Source organism: Salvia hispanica, chromosome 2 (assembly GCF_029641045.1).
Source record: "Salvia hispanica isolate PSC_SH4W2 chromosome 2, Shi_PSC_v1, whole genome shotgun sequence".
NCBI lineage: Eukaryota > Viridiplantae > Streptophyta > Magnoliopsida > Lamiales > Lamiaceae > Salvia > Salvia hispanica.
In genome coordinates this window covers 25,618,862-25,641,847 of record NC_142693.1, presented here as the reverse complement: position 1 = coordinate 25,641,847, position 22,986 = coordinate 25,618,862, and the positions used below count along the sequence as shown (strand labels likewise).

The window sequence follows — 22,986 nt, the reverse complement described above, 5'->3', positions numbered from 1 at the left end:
ATGAAAGCATCATATTTGCAAGATTCAATTTTTATTCTTTTGGAATCTTGTCTTTGTTGTGAATACAGCATCCATCTTTTGTTTGGACATTTTCAAGAAGATCAACATTTTTGCCGCCCAATTGTCTGGTTCCGTTTTGCAAGAGTGACGCGGAAGCACCACAATGACCGGCTAACGATACAATAGAAGGACCAGTTAGGAACATAAATGATATAGATTTTTTATCTGCATCAGCTCAAGTTCAGAATGCATCACTCCCTTTGCAATGACAATTTCTTCGCTTCTATCCTTCTTCTTCATCATTTTTTATGTCGAAGGCCAGTGCCTCGATCATCAAAAGCAGTTGTTACTTGACCTCAAGATCGAATTAGTATTCAATTCTTCTCTGTCTAGAGATTTAGTGACATGGAATCAAACACATGATTGCTGCAAATGGGGCGGAGTGGAATGCGATGGTGCTGGCCATGTTGTAGGTTTGGCCCTCGTCAAAGAAAGCATCTCTGTCGGAATGGGTGAGTCATCAACCCTTTTCCGGTTAACATACTTGTCGAGCCTTGACCTTTCCTTCAATGACTTCACCACGAGTGAGATTCCTGACCAATTCCATCGTCTCACAAATCTGAAACACCTTGATTTGTCTAGTTCTGGTTTCGTGGGATCAATTCCATCCACGCTCTCTAACCTATCAAACCTCGTTTATCTAGACTTATCGAAAAACTCCCTCACTGGTTCACTTCCTTCTTTTCATGTGTGCAGCAAACTCGAAAGCATAGACCTTCTCGATAATTATCTAACGGGATCACTTTCTCACTTGGACTTTGGAAGTCTTACAAACCTCTCTGATTTAATATTAGACCAAAACTTATTCAGTGGTAGCATTCCTCACCATATCTTTCTCCTGCCTTCTCTGAGTTATCTTAGTCTCGCTTACAACGAATTTAGTGGAGAAATCGAAGAATTTCCCGTTGTAAACGATCTTCGTGAACTAGATTTGAGCAATAATAGGATGAAAGGTCCTCTTCCTAGCTCCTTCTTCCGGTTTCAAAACATTTCCGTTCTCTCACTTTCTGAAAACTCGTTCGATGGTGCTTTTCAACTGCGAAAGATTCAAAGTCTTTCAAAGCTTAAGGTGTTGGACCTATCTAACAACAACTTGTCAATCAACACAACCATCTCAAGCTCAAATTCTGATGGATTTCCCCAGTTTAGTATGTTGCATTTGGCATCTTGCAATATATACGAGTTTCCGTATCTCGGAGAACAATCCTCTTTGGTGACGTTGGACCTCTCGAACAATCACATTGGAGGTGACATTCCTAGTTGGATTTGGGAAGCTGGAAAGGACTATTTGAACCTTTCTTTTAATCTTCTGACCGGTCTAGAAAAGCCTCGCTTTGTTGCACACGTTACTTACCTAGACTTGCAGTCGAACAAGTTGTTGCATTCTACGCTGCTTTCCTCGATTCTAACCTCTCCAAATGTTAGTGATTCTGTTATCTTGCTTGCAAACAATCAACTAACCGGAGTGATTCCAACCTCCATCTGCAACTGCAATGCATCTTCACTCAGTGTTCTCGATTTGTCTTTCAATAACTTGAGTGGTAGCATACCTCCTTGCCTAATCGGAAAAGATCTCGTGCGAGAAGTGCTCAATCTTAGGGGAAACAAAATCAGTGGTGTTATCCCTGATCAATTTTCTAGTGAGTGTAACCTACAAACCTTTGATGTTAGTAACAACAGCTTAGTCGGTGAGGTTCCTAACTCTCTCGCAAATTGTAAGGACTTACTGGTGATGAATGTTGGAAACAACAACCTTGAGGGTAGTTTCCCTTGTATGCTTCCGTTGAGCTTGCGCGTCCTTGTCTTGCGCTCCAATAGATTCCAAGGAGACTTGAGATGTAGTAAGAGTTGGCCGGATCTTCAAATTCTGGATATATCTTCAAATGATTTCAGTGGCCGTTTGAATTTGCTAAACTTCTCGAGTTTGAGAGGAATGATGCTACAAAGCCCTACACATCGGAGGCTCAACCGGTCGAACTCTAATTTTTTAGGTTACTATAGTTTCTACCACAATGAGGTGACACTAACGGTGAAAGGGATTGAGGTGAAGCTCGTGAAGATTTGGCCTGACTTTACATCCATTGATATGTCTTCCAATCGTTTTCAAGGAGAAATACCGGGCGCGATTGGTAATCTTAGCTCACTCTATCTTCTCAACTTATCCAGTAATGCTTTCACTGGCGGCATCCCAAATTCGTTGGGTGAACTGACGGAGCTTGGGTCGCTCGACCTCTCTGAAAACAAGCTCACCGGGAGAATACCTTGGGAGCTCACGAAACTCACATTTCTTTCGATCTTGAATGTATCTTACAATGAGCTGACAGGGATGATCCCAACTGGCCGTCAGTTCCAAACGTTTTCGGCTGATCTGTTTGAAGGAAACGCGGGGTTATGTGGTTTCCCACTTGACAGAAGTTGCAGCAGCTCTCATGGACCCGGTTCAATGCCATCACAACCGGAAGATGAGGAGATTGAGTGGGAATATGTGTTTGCTGCATTTGGTTATGTTGTGGGATTCGGAAGCATAGCATGGACATTGTTATGTTGCAGAAGCTTGAGAGAAAGATACTTTGAGAAGATAGAAGAGGTTGTTGACAAGATATTCTTTGAGAGAAGAAGGAGAAGAAGACAGGAAAGAAGAGTAAGAAGAAGAGCAGAGAGGAGGAATGGTGTTAGGAAACAACATCAGTGAGGTTTATTATTTATTAAGCATTTTGGTTTGTTTTTAATTAGCATATGATGAGTGTGAACTATACTTTGAAAACATGATGCAAACCAACTGGTGTGCTACATATCCATTTGATCTATGAACACCACATTTTCTCATATAACTGATGTATGTCACTAGAGTCTGTAACATAACAAAGTGATGGAACGAGGAAGAGTAAAGTATTATTTTGGTCATGAACATATATGATCGAAATACGAAGTTGATGGTCCAGACACTTTTTTGAAAATCGATTCCTAAACAAATGAAATCGTCGGATCGTAGCATTTGCATCTTTCAAAGACACCCATTGAAAGATTGTGTTGGCTAATAATGTAGCTTGGCTAATAATGTAAGTCAAGATTGTGTAGTCTAACAAAGCACAATATGTCTCATAAATCGTCGGATCTATGCCACGTGTCACCTAATAATGTAGATTGTGTAGTCTAATAATGTAGCTTGGCTAATAATGTAACAGCTGTAGTCTAATAATGTAGATTGTGCAGTCTAATAATGTAGCCTAGTTAATAATGTAACGCTTTTAGTGTAATAATGTATCTCGGGTATTATGATCACAACCATCTAATCTGAGGATCCAAGGGCTGAGATTTACTTTGATTTTTGACAGAATTTGCCTTATGGACCATAGTACGCCCCTATATATATATATATATATTATTGTGCATATATGATAAACTGGATTTGTAGGCAGTTATAATTAGTTTATTAGTAAACTACAATTTACAATTCCCAACCGACACAGAAAATATGGTGGGTATCGGTTAAAGTGCATGAACTGCATTGTTGTAGTATATGCAAATAGATGCAATTCTTCATGAAAGGACGTCTACTACCTATATATACATGGGCGGACGCAAGATTTTTATTTTGTAGGAGCTTTACTATATACTCCCTCCGTCCTACAAAAATATGCACTCTTTTCTTTTTAGTCCATCCTACAAAATATATGCACTCTTTCCTTTTAGTCCGTTCCACAAGAATATGCACTTTCTAATTTTGGAACTTTTTTCTCCCTAATCGGGTGGGACCTATTTTTCACTATCTATACTTTAATTATTTTTTCGTTCTAGTTTTCTCTTATTTTACTAATTGTCCATTAAAATTTGTGTCCAACTAAAAGTGTATATTCTTTTGGGACTGAGAGAGTATATAGCACTATCAGCAAAAAGTAGTCTTATTTGTGGACGGATCAAGTATAAATGCATATCGGTAAAAATTCGACAAATTTTTGTAAATGGACAGATTTTTTGTGACAAAAATATATACTAATAAAAATCCAGAAAAAAAAATGTTTTTGCATAAATAAATTGAAAAGAAAAAAATAAAGAAATTAATATATTGTTTAAAATCACTATAAAAATGAATTTTGAGTTATGTTTAGATTATTTGCAAAGGAAAACGAAAAAGTTAGTGTGGAGAAGTAATTTAAGAATTTTTTGTTGGATATTTTAGTGTAATTGGATTAACTTGATTGATCAGTATTTATTATAATGATACATCATTTAAGTATGGAGGTGCGGAGTGCACGCTTATTTGAATTCATTATGATGTTATGGGCGAAGCCCCTAAACAGATGAACGGGGTTCCGGGGGCAGCGCCCCCGGGTAGCGGGGTCCAAGGGGCAGAGCCCCTAGCTGGGGTCGAGCTGCATCGGTTCTTCTTCTTCAAAATCTGATCAATTCTTCTGGTTCTTTTTCTTGAATACACATGAATTTTCTGCATACTCTAAATTTTATCCGATCAAATAACTTTGGTAGAACCACCGAAATTGATTTGATCTGAAAGTGTTTATCACGACTTTCAGATATCCGTTTTTCTGTTGTATATATTAAATCTCCCTAACATTTTTTGAATTCATTAATGGGAAACTAAGTTATTAAATTAAAGTTTTGTTAATAAAAGCTTTAATAAAACTAAGTTAATAAAACTAAAAATAAAACTAAAAGTTTGACCACAGCACATTATTCTAAAGAAATCCAATACTTCAAAGTTCAAACAAATCGTATAGTAGCCAATAAATTAACTGACATTTTTTAAAGAAGCACGTCATTTGGACACATTTTACTAATAATATTAATTGTTTTTGTATTAACTTTTTTATCAGTCATCTTCTTCCTCCGTCCATCTCGTTAGCCATTGTTACATTTCATCCTTCTGCACTTTTTTATTTCTTGATTTTTCAGCCCCTTTTACCATACAACATATAATGATTTAGTCTTAAACAACAATAGTTTGACGAGGGCTTAACCCATAAGTTAAGAATTTTTAAAAATTTTAGCAATATAAAACCCCCAAAAAAAATATTTGGGTAGGGGCTTAAGCCCTCTCCTCCTTCAATCGTGTGTTCACCAGTGTATATATATGTGTGCTTACATGCATGAAAGGACGTACATATATTGCATGTACAACAATTGTATAAAATATGTGCTTAAGACATTTCGGTATATATATATGGAGATATATACACATTAAAGTTTGTTGATTCTTTCTCTATTAAAAGAATCAGTAAATGGTTGAGGTAAAAGAGGGGTTAACATCAATTTGGAGGATCCAGTCAAAGATAGGACGAACATCAATTGGTGGATTCAACCTCTACACCAAAAGAAGAAAGCATGGATGGAGGTTGGTGATTTTATCTCCACTTTATAGTATAAATGTGAAGGTTTAATTAATTCAAATCTATACATAGATTTCATAACAGAAATTGAGTTATGGCTTCCAGAGTAAGAAGAAGAGAAGAGAGTAGGATAAACGCCTTTATTTTGGATTGGGTTTATATCCATATCTCTGAGTTGGGCCATGCCCACATTTGCTAAAATGATTAATATGAAAGCATTAATTGTATTTTGGATAATAACGAACAATCATTTATCCCTTTGTTGATAGTCAAATTTCTTTCTGCAAAATTGATCTCTTCTGCTCTAATTTGACAATCCTAATCTTGCTGAGCTATTGAGGATCATCACAATTGCGCCATTACAGAAGTAAGCCTTTCTCTTCTTATGCTTTTTCTCAATTTCAGTGATTGGCTGTAGAATAATTTGAAGCACTAGGGTTCTGGAATTTGATTTTAAGGTACTCCCTCCGTCCCGCTTAAGATGACACGTTTTCCTTTTTAGTTTGTCCCAACTAAGATGACACATTTCCTTTTTTAGTAACTTTCTCTCTCCAATTAATACACTCAACCACTTTTTCTCACTCCTATTAAAATATTCATCTTTCTTCATCTCTCTACTTTAATACCTACACCCACCTTCTCTTTCTCCAATTAAACACTTTAACCAATAACTTCTAAAATCTCGTGCCGGCTAAGCAATGTGTCATCTTAGCCGGGACGGAGGGAGTAATTGCTATCATTTGTATGATCCATGACTTACATAGTCTATATTGATATAGAGTACCGTGAATTCGGTGTGATTGATGATTGCAAGAGACGATCTTGAATGGAGGATATTGTATTTCATAGACCTATGTATAGTTTTCTAATCCTATGCCGTTCGACTCTCTTTATTATTCTTGGAAAGAACCGACAAAGAAAACCTAGAATAAAGCTAAATAGTATACTTGACTCGATACATGGTAATTATTGAAAATACCGAAAATAAGGAAAGTAACTAAATTGATGGCGAGGACCGGCAACGGCCCTTGGGGGCGATGGAGGGGGCGATGGATTAGGCGAGCCCACGAGTTCAGCCTCCATATCTCTGCTTGTTGGGGGTACTCATACATCACTGCACTTATTTAGACCAAAACACACAGACACAACATTAACACACAATGTCAATACATACACATGCATAAATAAACTTACCAAACAGAAACTGCTTGTGAAGAAAACACTATTGCTTCCTGGCTCGATTCCTAGCTTGCATTCTTGCACGCCTTTTTCTCATGTTTCTGGCAATGAATATGTCTTCAACAACTTCTTCTATTTTGCCAAAGTATTTCTCTCTGAATCTTCTGCAAAATAGAAGTAGCCACAAAATGATCCCTACACCCACAACGTATCCAAGTGCAGCAGATACGTATTCCCACTCAATCTCCTTCTTCTCATGTTCTTGTGGCGATAGGTCATTGTCGTTCTCCTCAGTAGGACTGCATATTTTGTTGAGAGGGAAACCACATAGGCCTGGATTTCCTTCAAAGCGATCAGCTGTGAATGTTTGAAATTGACGGCCATTTGGGATCATTCCGACCAGCTTATTGTAAGACAAGTTCAGGACTTCAAGGAATGTGAGTTCTCCAAGCTCCTTCGGTGTTGACCCTGTTAGTTGGTTTCCAGAGAGGTCGAGTGATTCGAGATTACTTAACTGACCAAATGACCTTGGAATGCTTCCATTGAGGGCGTTGTGAGAGAAATTGAGATGATAAAGTGTGGTTAGATTACCAATTACATTTGGTATCTCTCCTTGGAAATTATTGGAAGAGAAATCAATGATACCGAAGTCTTTCCAAATACCATGAAGCTCTAAATTTATCCCTTTCATGTTAAATTTTATAACACATCCTATCCAAAAAGAGTAAAATTCAACATCACCTAACCAAAATCGTTTATAAGCCTGTAGCGTCATTGCACTCCAATCAGAGAAGTTCAAAGATTCCAGACTTCCATTGAAATGATTTGAGGATATATCTACAATTTGGAGAGAATCCCAATTGTTGTGACATCTCACTTCCCCATGGAATCTGTTGGAGTTCAAGATAAGAACACGCAACGTCGATGACAACATGCATGGGAAAGTGTCGTTGATGTTGTTGTTTCCAACGTCCATGATCTCCAACGACCTGCAACTTTCTAAGGACCTTGGGATCTGCCCTTCTAAAATATTGTTGTTAAGATTGAAATATTGCAACTTACAATCCATAGAAAAATTGTCTGGAATAATGCCGCTGAGGTTATTCTGTCCCATTTGGAATATGCTAATGTTTTCAAGTAGGCAAGGGGGTATGCCGCCACTTAGTTTATTCTCAGACAAGTCAAGAATATCGAGGTGTATGGCATTGCAGAGGGAGGTTGTAATTGATCCACTTACACTGTTATTAGCAATAGACAAGTACGAAAGACTAGAAGTATGTGGAACGGGCAAGTGAAACTCGCCCATAAGCAGTCATGTTGTGTTTCCAAATCCAACTAGGGATCTCCCCCACCAATTGATTTTTTGAGAGATCCAATATTTCCATATTCAAATGTTTGATGAAATCAGGAAAATGGGACAAGTTACATGAAGCTAGTCCTAACCATTTTAGTTGGACACATCTGTATGAACTTGAATTGGAATTGCCAACATCTACCGACAAGTTATTGTGAGATACACCAAAATGTGTAAGATTGGCAAGGTTTCGAATGTTTTCCAATCGAAAACTGCCATTAAATTGGTTGTGGCCAAGTTCAAGTTCCAGCATTGAACGGAGACCAAAGAGAGAGTGGGGAATGTTACCAGAGAATGAATTATGTTCCAAATCTAAATAGGAAAGATTGGAAAATCCTTCAAACAGGGTCGGAGAAAGTGAGCCTGTCAAGTAGTTATATGACAAATCTACAATAGTCAGCTTGGTTAGGTTAGCAAAGGTGGATGGAATCGAACCTTTCAAACTGCAGTTAGAAAGACCCAAGACGGTCAAACTTGGAAAACTGGCGAGCAAGTCTGGAGCTGATTCAGCTGAAAGATCATTATAACTAAGCTGAAGAAAAGAAAGAGAATGGAGTTGTAGAAAGGAGCTAGACAAGGGCCAGATAAAAAACAATCAATCAAGCTCAAAGCAGTGAGATTGGGTAAATATGAAGATATAATGTGGCTCCATTTTGTCCTTTCATAAGAGGAACTGATATTGACATAATCAAGATAGAGCTCTCTAAGCCCTGTTAGATTTTGGACAAGCATCTCCAAATTTGGGTGCTCAAGATGGGTACCAAACGAGCTAGAGATACCGAGACTAACCAATCTGGTCAAGGACAAAATTTCAATAGGAATCTGTCCTTCAAAGAAAGTATACGTCAAATCCAAGTGTGTCAAATATGTCAGATTCTGAATACCTCTTGGAATAGGAATATGAATAGGAATAGGAATGAGAGTATTGACATAGACGTAATTGAAGGCGAGGTTAAGCTTCTCCAAATATTTAAATTTGAAGAGACTCGACGAATCCCCAATTCCACCAGAAATACCCTCATCATAGGGCTGCAAACTAATGACGTAGCCAGAAGCATCACATTCCACACCGTAGCCAGTTTTGTTGAACGAGAAGAATTGAAGATCAGCTCATCCTTGAGTTGAAGCAACAAGATTTCCTGATGATGAAGGCATTTGTTATTATATGAATGAGTAGTGAAAATGAAGGACGAATTTAGTATATAAATGAGCAACAACAAGTTTGAATGCATTGTCAAAGAAGATATTGATAATTCTTTTTTTTTTTTTTGTACAAATGATGATAGTTAATTTGAGTTTAAATAGTGTACTTGAATATCTTTTTTAACACCACCATTTGAATAAATAAAGACATCCATTTGTAAATTCCACAATCATGGAAGTGAAATGTGGGTTACAATTCTTAGTGGACTTGAGGTCCTTAAGTCCTAATCCAGGAATTTCCACAAACACGATTACAAGTTGTGAATGACACAACGATAATTCAATATTATAATTTCCACAAACGAGGTTATATACATGGAGTATTTTTATATATTATTACTATTTATCTACTCCATATTGTTAGCCTAAATGTTTTATAAAAAAAATTAATTTGTTATGAATAGGGAGCAAATTAGATTAAACATTATAATTGTAACTTATACTTCCTCTGTCTCAATAAATTATTTTAGTCGTATTTTATTTTGAATTGTCTCAAATACTTAAAAGTTATTTATTTTAAATAACATGGAACGAAGGGAATATACGTTATTTATCAGATAACACTAATTCAGTAATTAAAGGTAGGGCCTACTCTAAATAAACAATTCAGTATATGTTATTTAACTAACTTGTTTATTATCAATCTTAGTGGAGTTTGGAGACTTTGAAACATTTGTGCCCATTAACCTTTCAGCTTAGTGATAATTTCAAAGTCTTTGTGTTTGCAAATTGATTATAGAGACAAAGTGATGTTATTATTTGTTCAATTTTCCACATGTTAGGCCAAAGTACCAATATACACTTTTTAATGACAGCATTTAATTACAATATTAGATATGGTTTAGTTTTTCACAGGTAGATATATTAATAATATATTCCTCTACCATAATCTCTTTCAAACATTTCGTCAAACAGGTTACGCCTTAAAACACCTACCTGAAAAAAATTTCAACGCATCCATGCCGGAGGTTCCAGTAATCATATTTGTGTTCTACCAAATGTATTAAACCAAAATCATATGAGGATTTTTATTTATTAAACCCGACAAATGTAAAAACTCACATGGAATCGAGATAGACCCCTAATTCCCTCCAGAGTCTTTTTACCAATCTCCTCAATTGGAGAGGATCTCCTCAATCAAAATTGCTCAATCAAACAAAGTTTCAAATTAATGAAGCGTACATACAAAATCTACATGAAGCCCACCAAATTCAGCCCATTTAGATCCATTACCAAGCCCAGTAAAGGCCCAATTTATAGGTTTTCTTGGAGAGGCCGGGCCCAACTAATTTTAAAAGCAGGCCATTTGACAACTTTGTGCCTCTCCGACTAAATTCCTACAATATATGTTTTCTGTATAGGGGTTTTGAATTTATCGATGTGATACTTCTAAATTTCTAATCTTAAGTATATGCTATATCAAAATAGGTGATCATACATTCTAGAAATAGTAATCATTTTCTTAACGGCTTATTTTGGACTTGGAAAAAATATCAAGCTCGACTCAACAATAAATGAGTTGATTTTAAGTAGTGTTAGTGGATTGTGGGATCCATATTTAGAATGGTAGCAAGAGTTAGAAATGTTTTAAAACTTTTCATTTTAAGAATTAGACTAATTTTGATTGATGTTAAAGTGATAAAATTGATACGGAGATAGTATGGTATGTGAAAAATATTAAGATAAGTAAGACAATACAAAACATACATGAAGCGCACCAAATTCAGCATAGTTTGATCCACTTCTATGGGCCAAGAAGCCCACTACAGGATAACAGAAACTGGGCTGGGCCCAAATAATTTACAGACATGGCCCATTATTTAACACAGGACATTTGTGTACTTCTAATTAGATTGCTACGAATATGGAAAATGGATCAAATCAAAATTTATTAGTATAGCCAAACTAGAGCTATTAAATTTCTTAGAATACGCCTTATGCCGGATTTATAAAATGTATTTTATGTAGTAACGGTATATTAGAGAATCAAATCATCAATATGATAGTTGAAATTTTTGTGATTTTTTCAAAAATTTTGACGGCCATGGATTTCACCCAAAATTTGACATGCGATATGATTAATCTAAATTAAAACTTCATGTTAATATTTGGTTTTCCAAACCTTGTGGAACTATTCAAATTAATGCAAACTATGCTATTGAAATGGCTATTATACCCAATATATAAGAAATAAAAAGTCCGAATTTTGATCTCATAAATTGAAATAAAAAGTCCGAATTTTGATCTCATAAATTGAGCGTGTAAGAAGTGTAGAGAGAAAACAAATCAAATTTTGTTAAATCTATTTTAAAAAAATGTATTATTTTAAAACTCCGAAAATTTGATTCTTTAGCATCGAAATTTCAAAGCCTCTGTCGTTTCTGAGTTGAAGCAACAAAGTTTTGTTCAATATTTCACATGGTAAGCCCACTTATGTTTAGACTATTCAACACAGAATTAAAAGATGACTTAAAGTGAGATTTCAACATCAAACGAATAAAATCAATCCTTTCTTTATTTATTTCCATAGAATGTTAGAATATGATTATAATATTTCTTAGTATAGGTTATCTCCTTGTAATTCTATATATTATAAATACATGTGCAATCTTTGACAATAATTGATGAACGGAGAATATAATTATTGTTACCTTTCATCAGTTTACTTTCTTATTGTCCATATGCAAAAAAACTTTTCATTGTGATGTGATTTAAATAGAGGTGTGTTATATTGCTAACTATTTAAATTGCTAACTCTGCTAACTCATTAATGTTGTTGTGTATTAAAAATATCAACACATTATATTGAAGTTCAACAAAATCATGTGTTGACATTTTTAATACACTGCATTGATGAGTTAGCAAATTAACAACTTAAGAGAGTTAGCAATTGATCACAGCCCGATTTAAATATATCTAACGAATTTTCTAAAAAACCAAAGTTAGAAATATGTGGTGTGATCTACTAAAAAACAAAGTTAGAAATATGTGGTGTGATTTACTGAAAAATAAAGTTAGAAATATGTGGTGTGATTTACTAAAAAACAAAGTTAAAGTCTATCTTTGCGTGTTGATTATAGAGACAAAGTGATATTCCTTTTTTGTTTAGTTTACCACATGGTAGACCAATACTACATATGGTATCAACTATCAACATAGACTCCAAGAGTTTACTTGAAATATTTAAAGCCAGAGCCTAAACTCAACTATTTCCCACCATAATATTAACATACCTCCTCTTCTTTGCAATGGCTCTTTCTTTGCTTCTTCGCGCCCTTTTCTTCTTCGTCTTGTTCATAGTATTTGTCGATGGCCAATGCCTCGATGATCAAAAAAAGTTGTTACTTGAGTTCAGGAGCGAATTCAAAATCAATTCTTCCATTCCATATAGTATTGCGAATTGGAATGAGACAGGTGATTGCTGCGAATGGGGCGGCGTGGGATGCGATGACGCCGGTCGCATCATCAATTTGATGCTCCCAAATGTGGGCATCTCCGGAAGAATTGGTGAGTCATCAGCCCTTTTCCGGTTGACATACTTGTTGAGGCTTGACCTCTCAAACAATGACTTCACCACAAGTGAGATTCCTAACCAATTCCATCGTCTCCCAAATTTGGTATACCTTGTCTTGACATTTTCGAGTTTCGTGGGACCATTGCCATCCACCTTGGCTAACCTAACAGAGCTAGCTCGACTCTACTTAGTGGGTAACTTCCTCACTGGTTCAATTCCATCATTTCAAACTTGCAAGAATCTTGAAATCATAAACCTTGCTCAAAATAATCTAACGGGCTCACTTTCTCACTTGCATTTTCAAGGTCTTACAAACCTCTTTGTGCTAGATTTAAGCCGAAACTCGTTGAACGACACCATTCCTCACCATCTTTTTGTCCTGCCTTCAATTGAATATCTTTATCTATCCCGCAACCAATTCAGCGGACAAATTAAAGTTGTTGGCATTGCAAACCACTCTAACCTTGTTTGGGTAGATTTGAGTAGCAATAGGATAGGAGGTGTCATTCCAAACTTCTTCTTCCAGCTTCGAAACATATCAAAACTCATTCTTTCTGACAACTTGTTCAATGGCACTTTCAAACTGAATAAGTTTCAAAGTTCCACAAGTCTTTCAGTACTTAGTCTTTCTAACAACAACCTGTCAATTGACACAACCAACATGAGTTCAAGTTCCCATGGATATCCCAATTTATATAGTTTGAACCTATCATCTTGCAATTTGTACGATTTCCCAGATCTTACAAATGCATCCTATTTGCTTTATTTGGACCTCTCAAATAATCGTTTGCGAGGGGATATTCCTAGTTGGATTTGGCAAACCTCAAGGAACTACTTGGACCTTTCCTTTAATCTTCTAACTGGTTTTGAAAAGCCTCTCATCCCTACATATTTTACTAATTATAATGTCTTGCTCGCAAACAATAGACTAACTGGAGCGATTCCAGCCTTCATTTGCAATGTATCTTATTTAGGTGTTCTCGACTTGTCTTTCAATAACTTGAGTGGTAGCATACCTCCTTGCCTAATAAATAAAGGAATTGCAAGGGAAGTGTTCAATCTTAGGGGAAACCAAATCAGTGGTGTTATCCCGGATCTTTTTTCTAGTGAGTGTAACCTACAAACCTTTGATGTTAGTAACAACAGCTTAGTCGGTAGGGTTCCTGAGTCTCTGGGAAATTGTAAGAATCTACGGGTGATGAATGTTGGAAACAACAACCTTGAGGGTAGTTTCCCTTGCATGCTGCCGTTGAGCTTGCGCATCCTTCTCTTGCGCTCCAACAGATTCCATGGAGATTTGAGATGTAGTAAGAACTGGCCCAATCTTCAAATTCTGGATATATCTTCAAATTATTTCAGTGGTAATGTGAATATGCTAAACTTCTCAAGTTTTCGAGGAATGATGCTAGAGAGTTCTACACATCTCAGGCTCAATCGCTCAAACTCCAATTTTCTAGGTGCTGACAGTTACTACCATAATGAGGTGACATTAACAGTCAAAGGGATTGAGGTGAAGCTTATAAAGATTTGGCCTGATTTTACATCCATTGATTTGTCTGCCAATCGTTTTCAAGGAGAAATACCAGAGGCAATTGGTAATCTTAGCTCACTCTATCTTCTCAACTTATCCCACAATTCTCTCATTGATGCAATCCCAAGATCATTGGGTGCCTTGGCAGATCTTGGTTCGCTCGACCTCTCTTCAAACTAGCTCACCGGAAGAATACCAGATGAGCTCACAAAACTCGATTTCCTATCATTCTTGAATCTGTCTTACAATCATCTCACAGGACGGATCCCAACCAACAGCCACTTTCAAACGTTGTCGGCAGATTCATTTGAAGGAAACGCGGGGTTATCTGGTTTCCCACTCAACGGAAGTTTCAACAACCGTCGTCCACCTGGTTCATCACCATCAGAGGATTCAGAATCAAAAGATGAGGAGATTGAGTGGGAATATGTGTTTGCTGCATTTGGTTATGTTGTGGGATTCGGAAGCATTGCATGGACACTGTTATGTTGCAGAAGCATGAAAGAAAGATACTTTGAAAAGATAGAGGAGATAGCTGACAAGATATTCTACGAGAGAGGAAGAAGAAGAAGACACGAGAGAAGAGTAAGAAGAAGAAGAGAAGAGAAGGAGAGAAGAGAAGAGAGGAGGAATGGGCTTAGGAGACGTCATCAGTAAAGGTTGTTCCCTGTGTAATTTGTCTTGTGTTTAACTAGTGTGGTGTGAACTTTCATTTTAGCAATGTGTGTATCTTTTGTGTGCTTCAAACTTCTATCGATGATTATGTTTTTGTAATATCTTATTTTTTTATATGATTATATAAAAAATAAAACTTAATGATCCCTCCATAATATTTCCCACCATAATATTAACATACATATCATCTTCTTTGCAATGCCTCTTTCTTCGCTTCTTCGCGCCCTTTTTTCCTTCGTCATCTTCATAATATTTGTCGATGGCCAATGCTTCGATGATCAAAAAGAGTTGTTACTTGAGCTCAGGAGTGAATTCAAATTCAATCTTTACATTCCACATTGTATTGTGAATTGGAATGAGACAGGTGATTGTTGCGAATGGAACAACGTGGGATGCGACGACTCGGGGCACTGACTCGAATTATTTTAACACGAGAAATACCCGCAAGTGTACGAGGCTATCGTAGTATAGGCAAGTCAAGAGTATCGTATCCATAGAGACTAATTAAGTGCTTAAGTACCTCGAATCAAGATCATTCGCTATTTAGACAACCAAAGATTGGGTTTTTGTATCTAAATCCTAAGAACAATGAATCAAAACAAAGTAAATAAAATGAAGATGAGTGAATTGAAGAGAAAGTGGAGAAAGAGTAGAGCTTTGGGATCCAACTATAATGTTATAGTCTTGATTAATCTCACTAAACCTCTAAATCAATCTTCAAGCTATGCCAACTGGGGTCTCAAGAGTTACTAAGCTATCACGAAGGTAAGATCATGCCTTCTCTCGAATGCACATGACTTGTAGGTTGCATGCTAGGCCCAAAGTCACCTTATAGTGTAAGCACACAACTCCAAAAGGCTCCTAAGATTTATATCCTCACACAAAACCTTACTCCTCTCGGATGATATTGATTAAGGTGTTGTCCACTCCCAAATCACACATTTGTTAATCAACTCTCGTATATTGTAACAATGTAAATATGCATTCAAACGGGTAGCTAATCCAATGAATGTAAAGGCGCGGGAATGACAAAATAACTACATGAGCCAAGCATAACATTCAAAGGTCGATTCACCTATTTGTGTCTCTGGGATTATTAGGAATGTCGCTACCATAGGATAAGCCCTCTCTCGAGTGCACCTACCCAGTTGATTAGATTATAACTATCAAAGTCTCCTTCCAATAGATTAGATTCTAATTCCTTAAAATCCTAAGACTCAAACTCTCACAAAGGGTCCCCTCTCTCGAGTATACATAAACCTATGTGTTGTACTCGTTCCTTTTACTACGTAGAACTAGCTATCTATCAATTAATCTAGTTAGACGGACATAGTTCTAATGTTGGCCAAACAAAAGAACAATAAAAGCACAAGAACAAGCAAAATAACCACAAGAGCTAGGCGAAGGTTCAATTCGATTAAATCAAAACATATTCAAGTAATCTTCACCCAAAGCTCCACAAATGTATCTAGCTACTCATGTTTACAAGAATCCCACAAAATAATCGGTAGAATACATGGAAAACACAACTAAATTGATACTAAATTCCCCAGAGATGAATTAGGGGTTGAGAATCCTTCATCTTGATGGTTGAACTCTTCTCAATCGCCCTTCTCTTGCTCTTGGACGAAAATTGGTGTATTGGGATGTTCGGAGGCGGATGAATGGTGTAGGAGGCGGATGGGCGTGAATCCCTGAACCCTAGGCGCTGCACATATATATAAAGCAAAACACCCGCCCGGGCGCCGTGCCCGGGCGTTTTCTTCTCAAACCGGGCGTTTCGTCTGTCCCCGGGCGTTTTCTTCTCAAACCGTGCGTTTTCTTCCCTAAGTCGGGCGTTTTCACTGGACTGGGCAGTGTTCGTCTAATGGCCATAACTTCTTCTACGGGACTCCGATTGAGGCGTGCGAGATATCCACGTGAAGCTCTTTCAAAGACGAAGAGAATGGTATGAATTAGGGGCTGATTAGACTTCGAAATCTCCAGAAAAACTGCCTCAAACTAAGGCTATTACACATCCACTTATTTTGCACATTTTTCTACACATTCTTCACAAAATGGTCAAATACCAAAATAATAGGGAAGTAATCATAATCATATCCGATAATAGACGAAATGTGATAAAAACCATGCAAGATTACTCTCTAAAACCAAGCAAAATCCAAGTATGTCAGGCACGTTACCAGTTTAAACCCCTACAACGGGAGCATATCTTGCGTAATTGGTGAGTTATCAGCCCTTTTCCGGCTGACATACTTGTCGAGGCTTGACCTCTCAGGCAATGACTTCACCACAAGTGAGATTCCTAACCAATTCTATCGCCTCCCAGACATGACAGACCTTGATTAGTCAAGTTCTGGTTTCAGAGGGCCAATTCCAACCACATTGGCTAATCTAACTGAGCTACTTGATCTGGATCTATCAAGTAACTTTCTAAATGGTTCAATTCCTTCATTTCATAACTGCAAGAATCTTGAAACCATAAAGCTTAGTGATAATTGCAAATTTTGAAAATTCAGTTTTTGAGTTTGTTAAAAAAATGAGATATAAATGTGTATTAATAAATAAATCAAGACATCTTAGGTAAAATTTTCATCTCTAAGAAAAGAAAAAGAATCAAATGATATTAGTTTAGGGCATAATGAATTTCTAAACTTTTTTAAGGTTTGGGACCTTCTCAACTTTATTGGGCTTGTGCACGCACTTTTGGGCTTTGATTATAATAATGGGACGGAATCAGCCCAATAATAAGGAGCCGAAGAGAATTTTTCACATTTAAAAATAGTTTAATTTGATTTATTTTGAAATATTCATGAAATTTATTATTTTTAATTTTGTAGATACTATCTCAAAATATTACCACAATATATTAATATATTTATCATTTATATTATTTGGCTGACCAATTTCACTACCTATAGTACATTTATTCATCATTATTAGTACTATAACATTAAATCGATCATCTTTATTTAAATTTGTATGCCATCCCATTCAATCTATTTCTTCAATATGGAGTTTTTATAAGATAAGACCAGCCTCTTTACAATGCACAATAATGATATATAGTTATAACTAAATGCAAAACAAAAGATAATCAAAGCAAAAGTAATGATCCTTCTGTCCAATACCCATATTAGCTAAAGCTACCCAAAAATTCAAGGTTCAGTATTCGAGATTTGGAAACTACTCAAAATATGTTAATACTCCATCTGTCCAAGTTGGATTTTGTCATTTTTTATGCGACATATACTCCGTATTCAGTAATTAGAGGATTATATTCGGCCATATTACAATGTTATAGTAGTAACATACTACATTTGCTAAATTATTTTGTTATTCGGGGGGATACACATTTGCGAAGTAGAAACCTTCAGGCTTCACAGCATAATAGCGTACCCCATTATCGTTGCATTGATTATGTATCGAGTTCTTGTCATTAACATAGAACGCCTTGCTTTTTCCATTTCACACGAAACGACATGCTAACAAAGAGGAAAAAGAATTCTCATCAAATGATAATATATATTCCTTATCCGCGGCGAGTGCATAGTATCTCACAATGCACTTGTAGAGACGGCGGGAAATTCCGAGGGAGATTGTTGACAATATAAACAGTATATGATGTTGCATTGAGAGAAGTGACGAAGCAATGAGAAGAAAAAAGGTGTATTTAATTCTTTCTTTCGAATAGTTGTTGGTCTTGTTAGATTTGAAATGTTGTATTTATAGACTTATTGCATCACCATCCATTGAATTAATTGGGTATTTAATATACATACCATATACAAAATTAATATCCAAATTTGTAACTTAGAGTTGAAAGATCAAATATTGCAGCTGACATGGAATGCAGTAAATTGACGTAGAAAGGGATCAAACATATTAACAGTAAATTGGAAATGAACTTTTGTCGAACACTTTCTGTCATGTGGTGATCCACATAAACATTAATTAAAGTAACGTAGAAACGTGTTGAAACATGTTTTATAAATTTAATGTTACAACTGTAAACATTAAATGCTACAAGTAACGTACGTAACCATTTAATAAAACGAGAGAATTAACATTCATTAGGTAATTTTAAGTAAAAATTATAAACTTTTAAAAGCATTATTGTTTAATTAGTTAAATTTGGGAATTATGAATTTGTTTCATTTTGAAGATTGGATCCAATGACTAATTAATTCATCTCGTAACGACTTATAAAGTGAGAATCTATAGCTATAATATATAAAAGGCCAGTTTTGAGAAGTTTTGAATAATTATTTTATGCAAAGAATGTGAATGCAATTAAGAAAAATTATTAAATGACCTTTCACTTTGAACCTATTTAATTTCTATAACGGTCACTATTTTTAGGTATTTCTTAAAATGATTTTGGGCTAAACAATATGGTGTGAGTTTTAAAATAAATTCAGCCTAAAATTGGTAACTGCCATAATTATTTTAAAAATAAATAAATCTGTGAATGTTATGGTATATAGTTTCTTCATATACTGATTCCAACTAGCACTCAGTTTCAAACGTTTTCGGCAGATTCATTTGAAGGAAACACGGGATTATCTGGTTTTCCACTCAACGGAAGTTTCAACAACCCTCATCCACCTGGTCCATCGCCATCAGACGATTCAGAACCAAATGATGAGGAGATTGAGTGGGAATATGTGTTTGCTGCATTTGGTTATATTGTGGGATTCAGAAGCATTGCATGGACACTGTTATGTTGTGGGAATAGGAAGCGTCGTGTGGACACTGTTTTGTTGCAGAAGGTTGAGAGAAAGATACTTTAAGAAGATAGAAGAAGTTGCTGACAAGATATTCTACGAGAGAGGAAGGAGAAAAAGACGTGAAAGACGAGTAAAGATAAGAGAAGAGAGGAGGAATGGGCTTAGGAGACTTCACCATCAGTAAAGGTTCACCGTGTAATTTGACTTGTGTTTAATTAGCAAAAGGATAAATATATAAACCATTATTTTTCTTCTTTTCAGAAAAACTCTTCACTCAAAAAATAAAAATACCAACATTTCAATTTTGAATTAAAAATATCTAGTGATATATTTTAGTCTGATGAGTGGGCTTGATTTTTGGATCAGGCATAGCCATGTCTTTGAGGTTTCCCAATATTTAGGCGCCCGATTTAATAAATTGATAAATGATGTGATGGTGTCATGGGCTTTTGGATAGGCCTTTATTTTGGACTGGGTATATATCCATATCTCTTAGTTGGGCCATGCCCACATTTGCTAAAAGGATTAATATGAAAGCATTACTTGTACTTTTAAGAAAAAGTACATCTCTTATGCTAAAGGATAACGAACAATCGTATTTATGATAACTAGTATTAACACCCGTGCTATACACGGGATATATGATAAACGGACATATGATAAACTAGGTTGTTAAAGTGACAAAATGATCTTTCAGAAGTTTAATAGGGAATTATTTAAATTATACTCCCTTTTTGTTTGTCATGAGAACTACAGTATAATTTTATTTGCACACTCCCTCCATTCCATAAGAATATAGACTATTTAATTTTAATCCATCCCATAAGATTATAGTAGACCAATGATATTTACTACTACTAATATAGTCCTATATATGGTGGCAACTATCACATAGACTTCAAGAGTTGACTTGAAAGACTAAGAGGCTTATTTTAATTAGTTTTCTAACTTGTTAAACTGATTGCATAATTTAGTTGTAAAATTGAGTAGATGAACTTAATATTTTTAAATACTTATATTGAATATGATTATACCTTGATGAAATAAGACTTTAACATCATTTTTACAAAACATTCTGAAATAAGGTATACAGACAAGCATATATTTGCTTTTTTTCTTAGTCTCCAAGCATATATTTTCTTTCCAAAAGCAAATGCTCAGTTTTGACTTATTACTTTATTATAACGTGTAAAATGGGTTAAGAAAAGAAGCTGTCATGTTCACATTATATCCTCTTAGTATAAAGCAAGAGTCTAAACTCAAGTATTTCACACCATAATATATACTGTCATCTTCTTTGCAATGGCTCTTTCTTCACTTCTCATTCTCCTTTTCTTTGTTTTCTTCATATTATTTGTCGATGGCCAATACCTCGATGATCAAAAAAAGTTGTTACTTGAGCTGAAGAGCGAATTCAAGTTCAATTCTTCCAATCCAAATAGTTTTGTGAATTGGAATGAGACAAGTGATTGTTGCGAATGGAACAACGTGGGATGTAATGACTCGGGGCATGTTATCAGTTTGGACCTCACCAGCGGGAGCATCTCTGGCATAATTGGTGAGTCGTCAGCCCTTTTCCAGTTGACATACTTACTGAGCCTTTACCTCCCACGCAATGATTTCACCGGTGAGATTCCTAACCAATTCCATCGCCTCCCAAATTTGAAACACCTTGATCTGTCAAGCTCTGGTTTCGTGGGACCATTTCCATCCACGTTGGCCAACCTAACTGAGCTAGTTTACCTAGATCTATCGGCTAACTTCCTTACTGGTTCAATTCCTTCCTTTCATAACTGCAAGAATCTTAAATGGATAGGCCTTGCACTAACTAATCTATCAGGCTCTCTTTCTCACTTGCATTTTCAAGGTCTTACAAACCTCTCCGTTTTAGATTTAAGCTACAATTCATTGAATGGCACCATTCCTCGCCATCTTTTTGTCCTGCCTTCAATGGAAGCTCTTTTTCTATCCAACAACCAATTCAATGGTCCAATTAAAGAAATTTCCATTGTTGATCACTCTACCTTAAATGGATAGATTTGAGTGGTAATAGGATTGGAGGTCCTATTCCTAACTTCTTCTTCCAACTTCCAAACATATCAGGTCTCGTTCTTTCTGACAACTTATTCAATGGCACTTTCAAACTGAATAAGATTCGAAGTTTTACAAGACTTGTAGAACTTTCTCTTTCTAGCAACCACCTGACAGTTGACACAACCAACATGAGTTCAAGTTCGCATGGATATCCCAATTTACAGGTGTTACAAATGTCATCTTGCAATTTGTACAATTTCCCAGATCTTAGAAATGCATCCTCCTAGTCCAGTTTGGGCCTCTCAATCAATTATTTGTGAGGGGATATTCCTAGTTGGATTTGGGAAACCGAAAAGAGCTATTTGGACCTTTCTTTCAAATTTCAATAATTCTGTTATCTTGCTTGCAAACAATCAACTAACCGGAGTGATTCCAACCTCCATCTGCAATGCATTTTCAATCGGTGTTCTCGACTTGTCTTTCAATAACTTGAGTGGTACCATACCTCCTTGCCTTAAAAAAAAAGATCTTGTGCAAGAAGTTCTCAGTCTTAGGGGAAACAAAATTGTGTTATCCCTGATCAATTTTCTAGTGAGTGTGGCCTACAAACCTTTCATGTTAGTAACAACAACTTAAGCGGGAAGGTTCCTAACTCTCTAGCAAATTGTAAGAATCTACTGGTGATGAATGTTGGAAACAACAACCTTGAGGGTAGTTTCCCTTGCATGCTCCTGTTGAGTTTGCGCATCCTTCTTTTGCGCTCCAATAGATTTTGCGGAGACTTGAGATGTAGTAAGAGTTGGCCCAATCTTCAAATTCTGGATATATCTTCAAATATTTTCAGTGGTCGTTTGAACTTGCTAAACTTCTCAAGGTTGAGAGGAATGATGCTACAAAGTCCTACACATGCCAGGCTCAACCACTCTAACTCTAAATTTTTAGGTGATGGTGGTTACTACCAAAATGACGTGACATTAACTGTCAAAGGGTTTGAGGTGAAGCTTGTGAAGATTTGGCCTGACTTTACATGCATTGATTTGTCTTCCAATCGTTTTCAAGGACAAATACCATATGCAATTGGTAATCTTAGCTCACTCTATCTTCTCAACTTATCCCACGACTCGCTCACTGATGCAATCCCAAGATCATTGGGTGTCTTGACAGAGCTTGGGTTGCTCGACCTCTCTTCAAACAAGCTCACCGGGTGAATACCAAATGAGCTCGCAGAACTCGATTTCCTTTCATTCTTGAATGTGTCTTACAATCATCTCACTGGACCGATCCCAACCAGTAGCCACTTTCAAACGTTTTCGGCAGATTTATTTGTACGACTAAATCAGCCTCTATGCAATGCACAATAA

At 36.2% G+C, this 22,986-nt stretch overlaps 2 protein-coding genes and 2 pseudogenes across 2 annotated transcripts; 3 read left to right on the top strand and 1 right to left on the bottom strand.

Moving 5' to 3' along the window:
• The first annotated feature begins 265 nt into the window (after positions 1-265).
• Positions 266-2,871, top strand: LOC148931928 (receptor like protein 27-like). The gene has a single exon (XM_089063453.1). It carries the CDS (start codon positions 266-268, stop codon positions 2,750-2,752), a length of 2,487 nt encoding a protein of 828 aa, XP_088919579.1. The 3' UTR covers positions 2,753-2,871.
• A 3,490-nt stretch (positions 2,872-6,361) lies between these two features.
• On the bottom strand, positions 6,362-9,188 carry LOC125190483 (receptor-like protein 33; annotated as a pseudogene).
• A 3,119-nt stretch (positions 9,189-12,307) lies between these two features.
• Positions 12,308-15,060, top strand: LOC125190475 (receptor like protein 27-like). Its single transcript, XM_089064472.1, has one exon. The coding sequence runs from the start codon at positions 12,390-12,392 to the stop codon at positions 14,364-14,366; it is 1,977 nt and encodes a 658-aa protein (XP_088920598.1). The 5' UTR covers positions 12,308-12,389; the 3' UTR covers positions 14,367-15,060.
• Positions 15,061-20,893: 5,833 nt separating this feature from the next.
• On the top strand, positions 20,894-22,986 carry LOC125190467 (receptor-like protein 54; annotated as a pseudogene).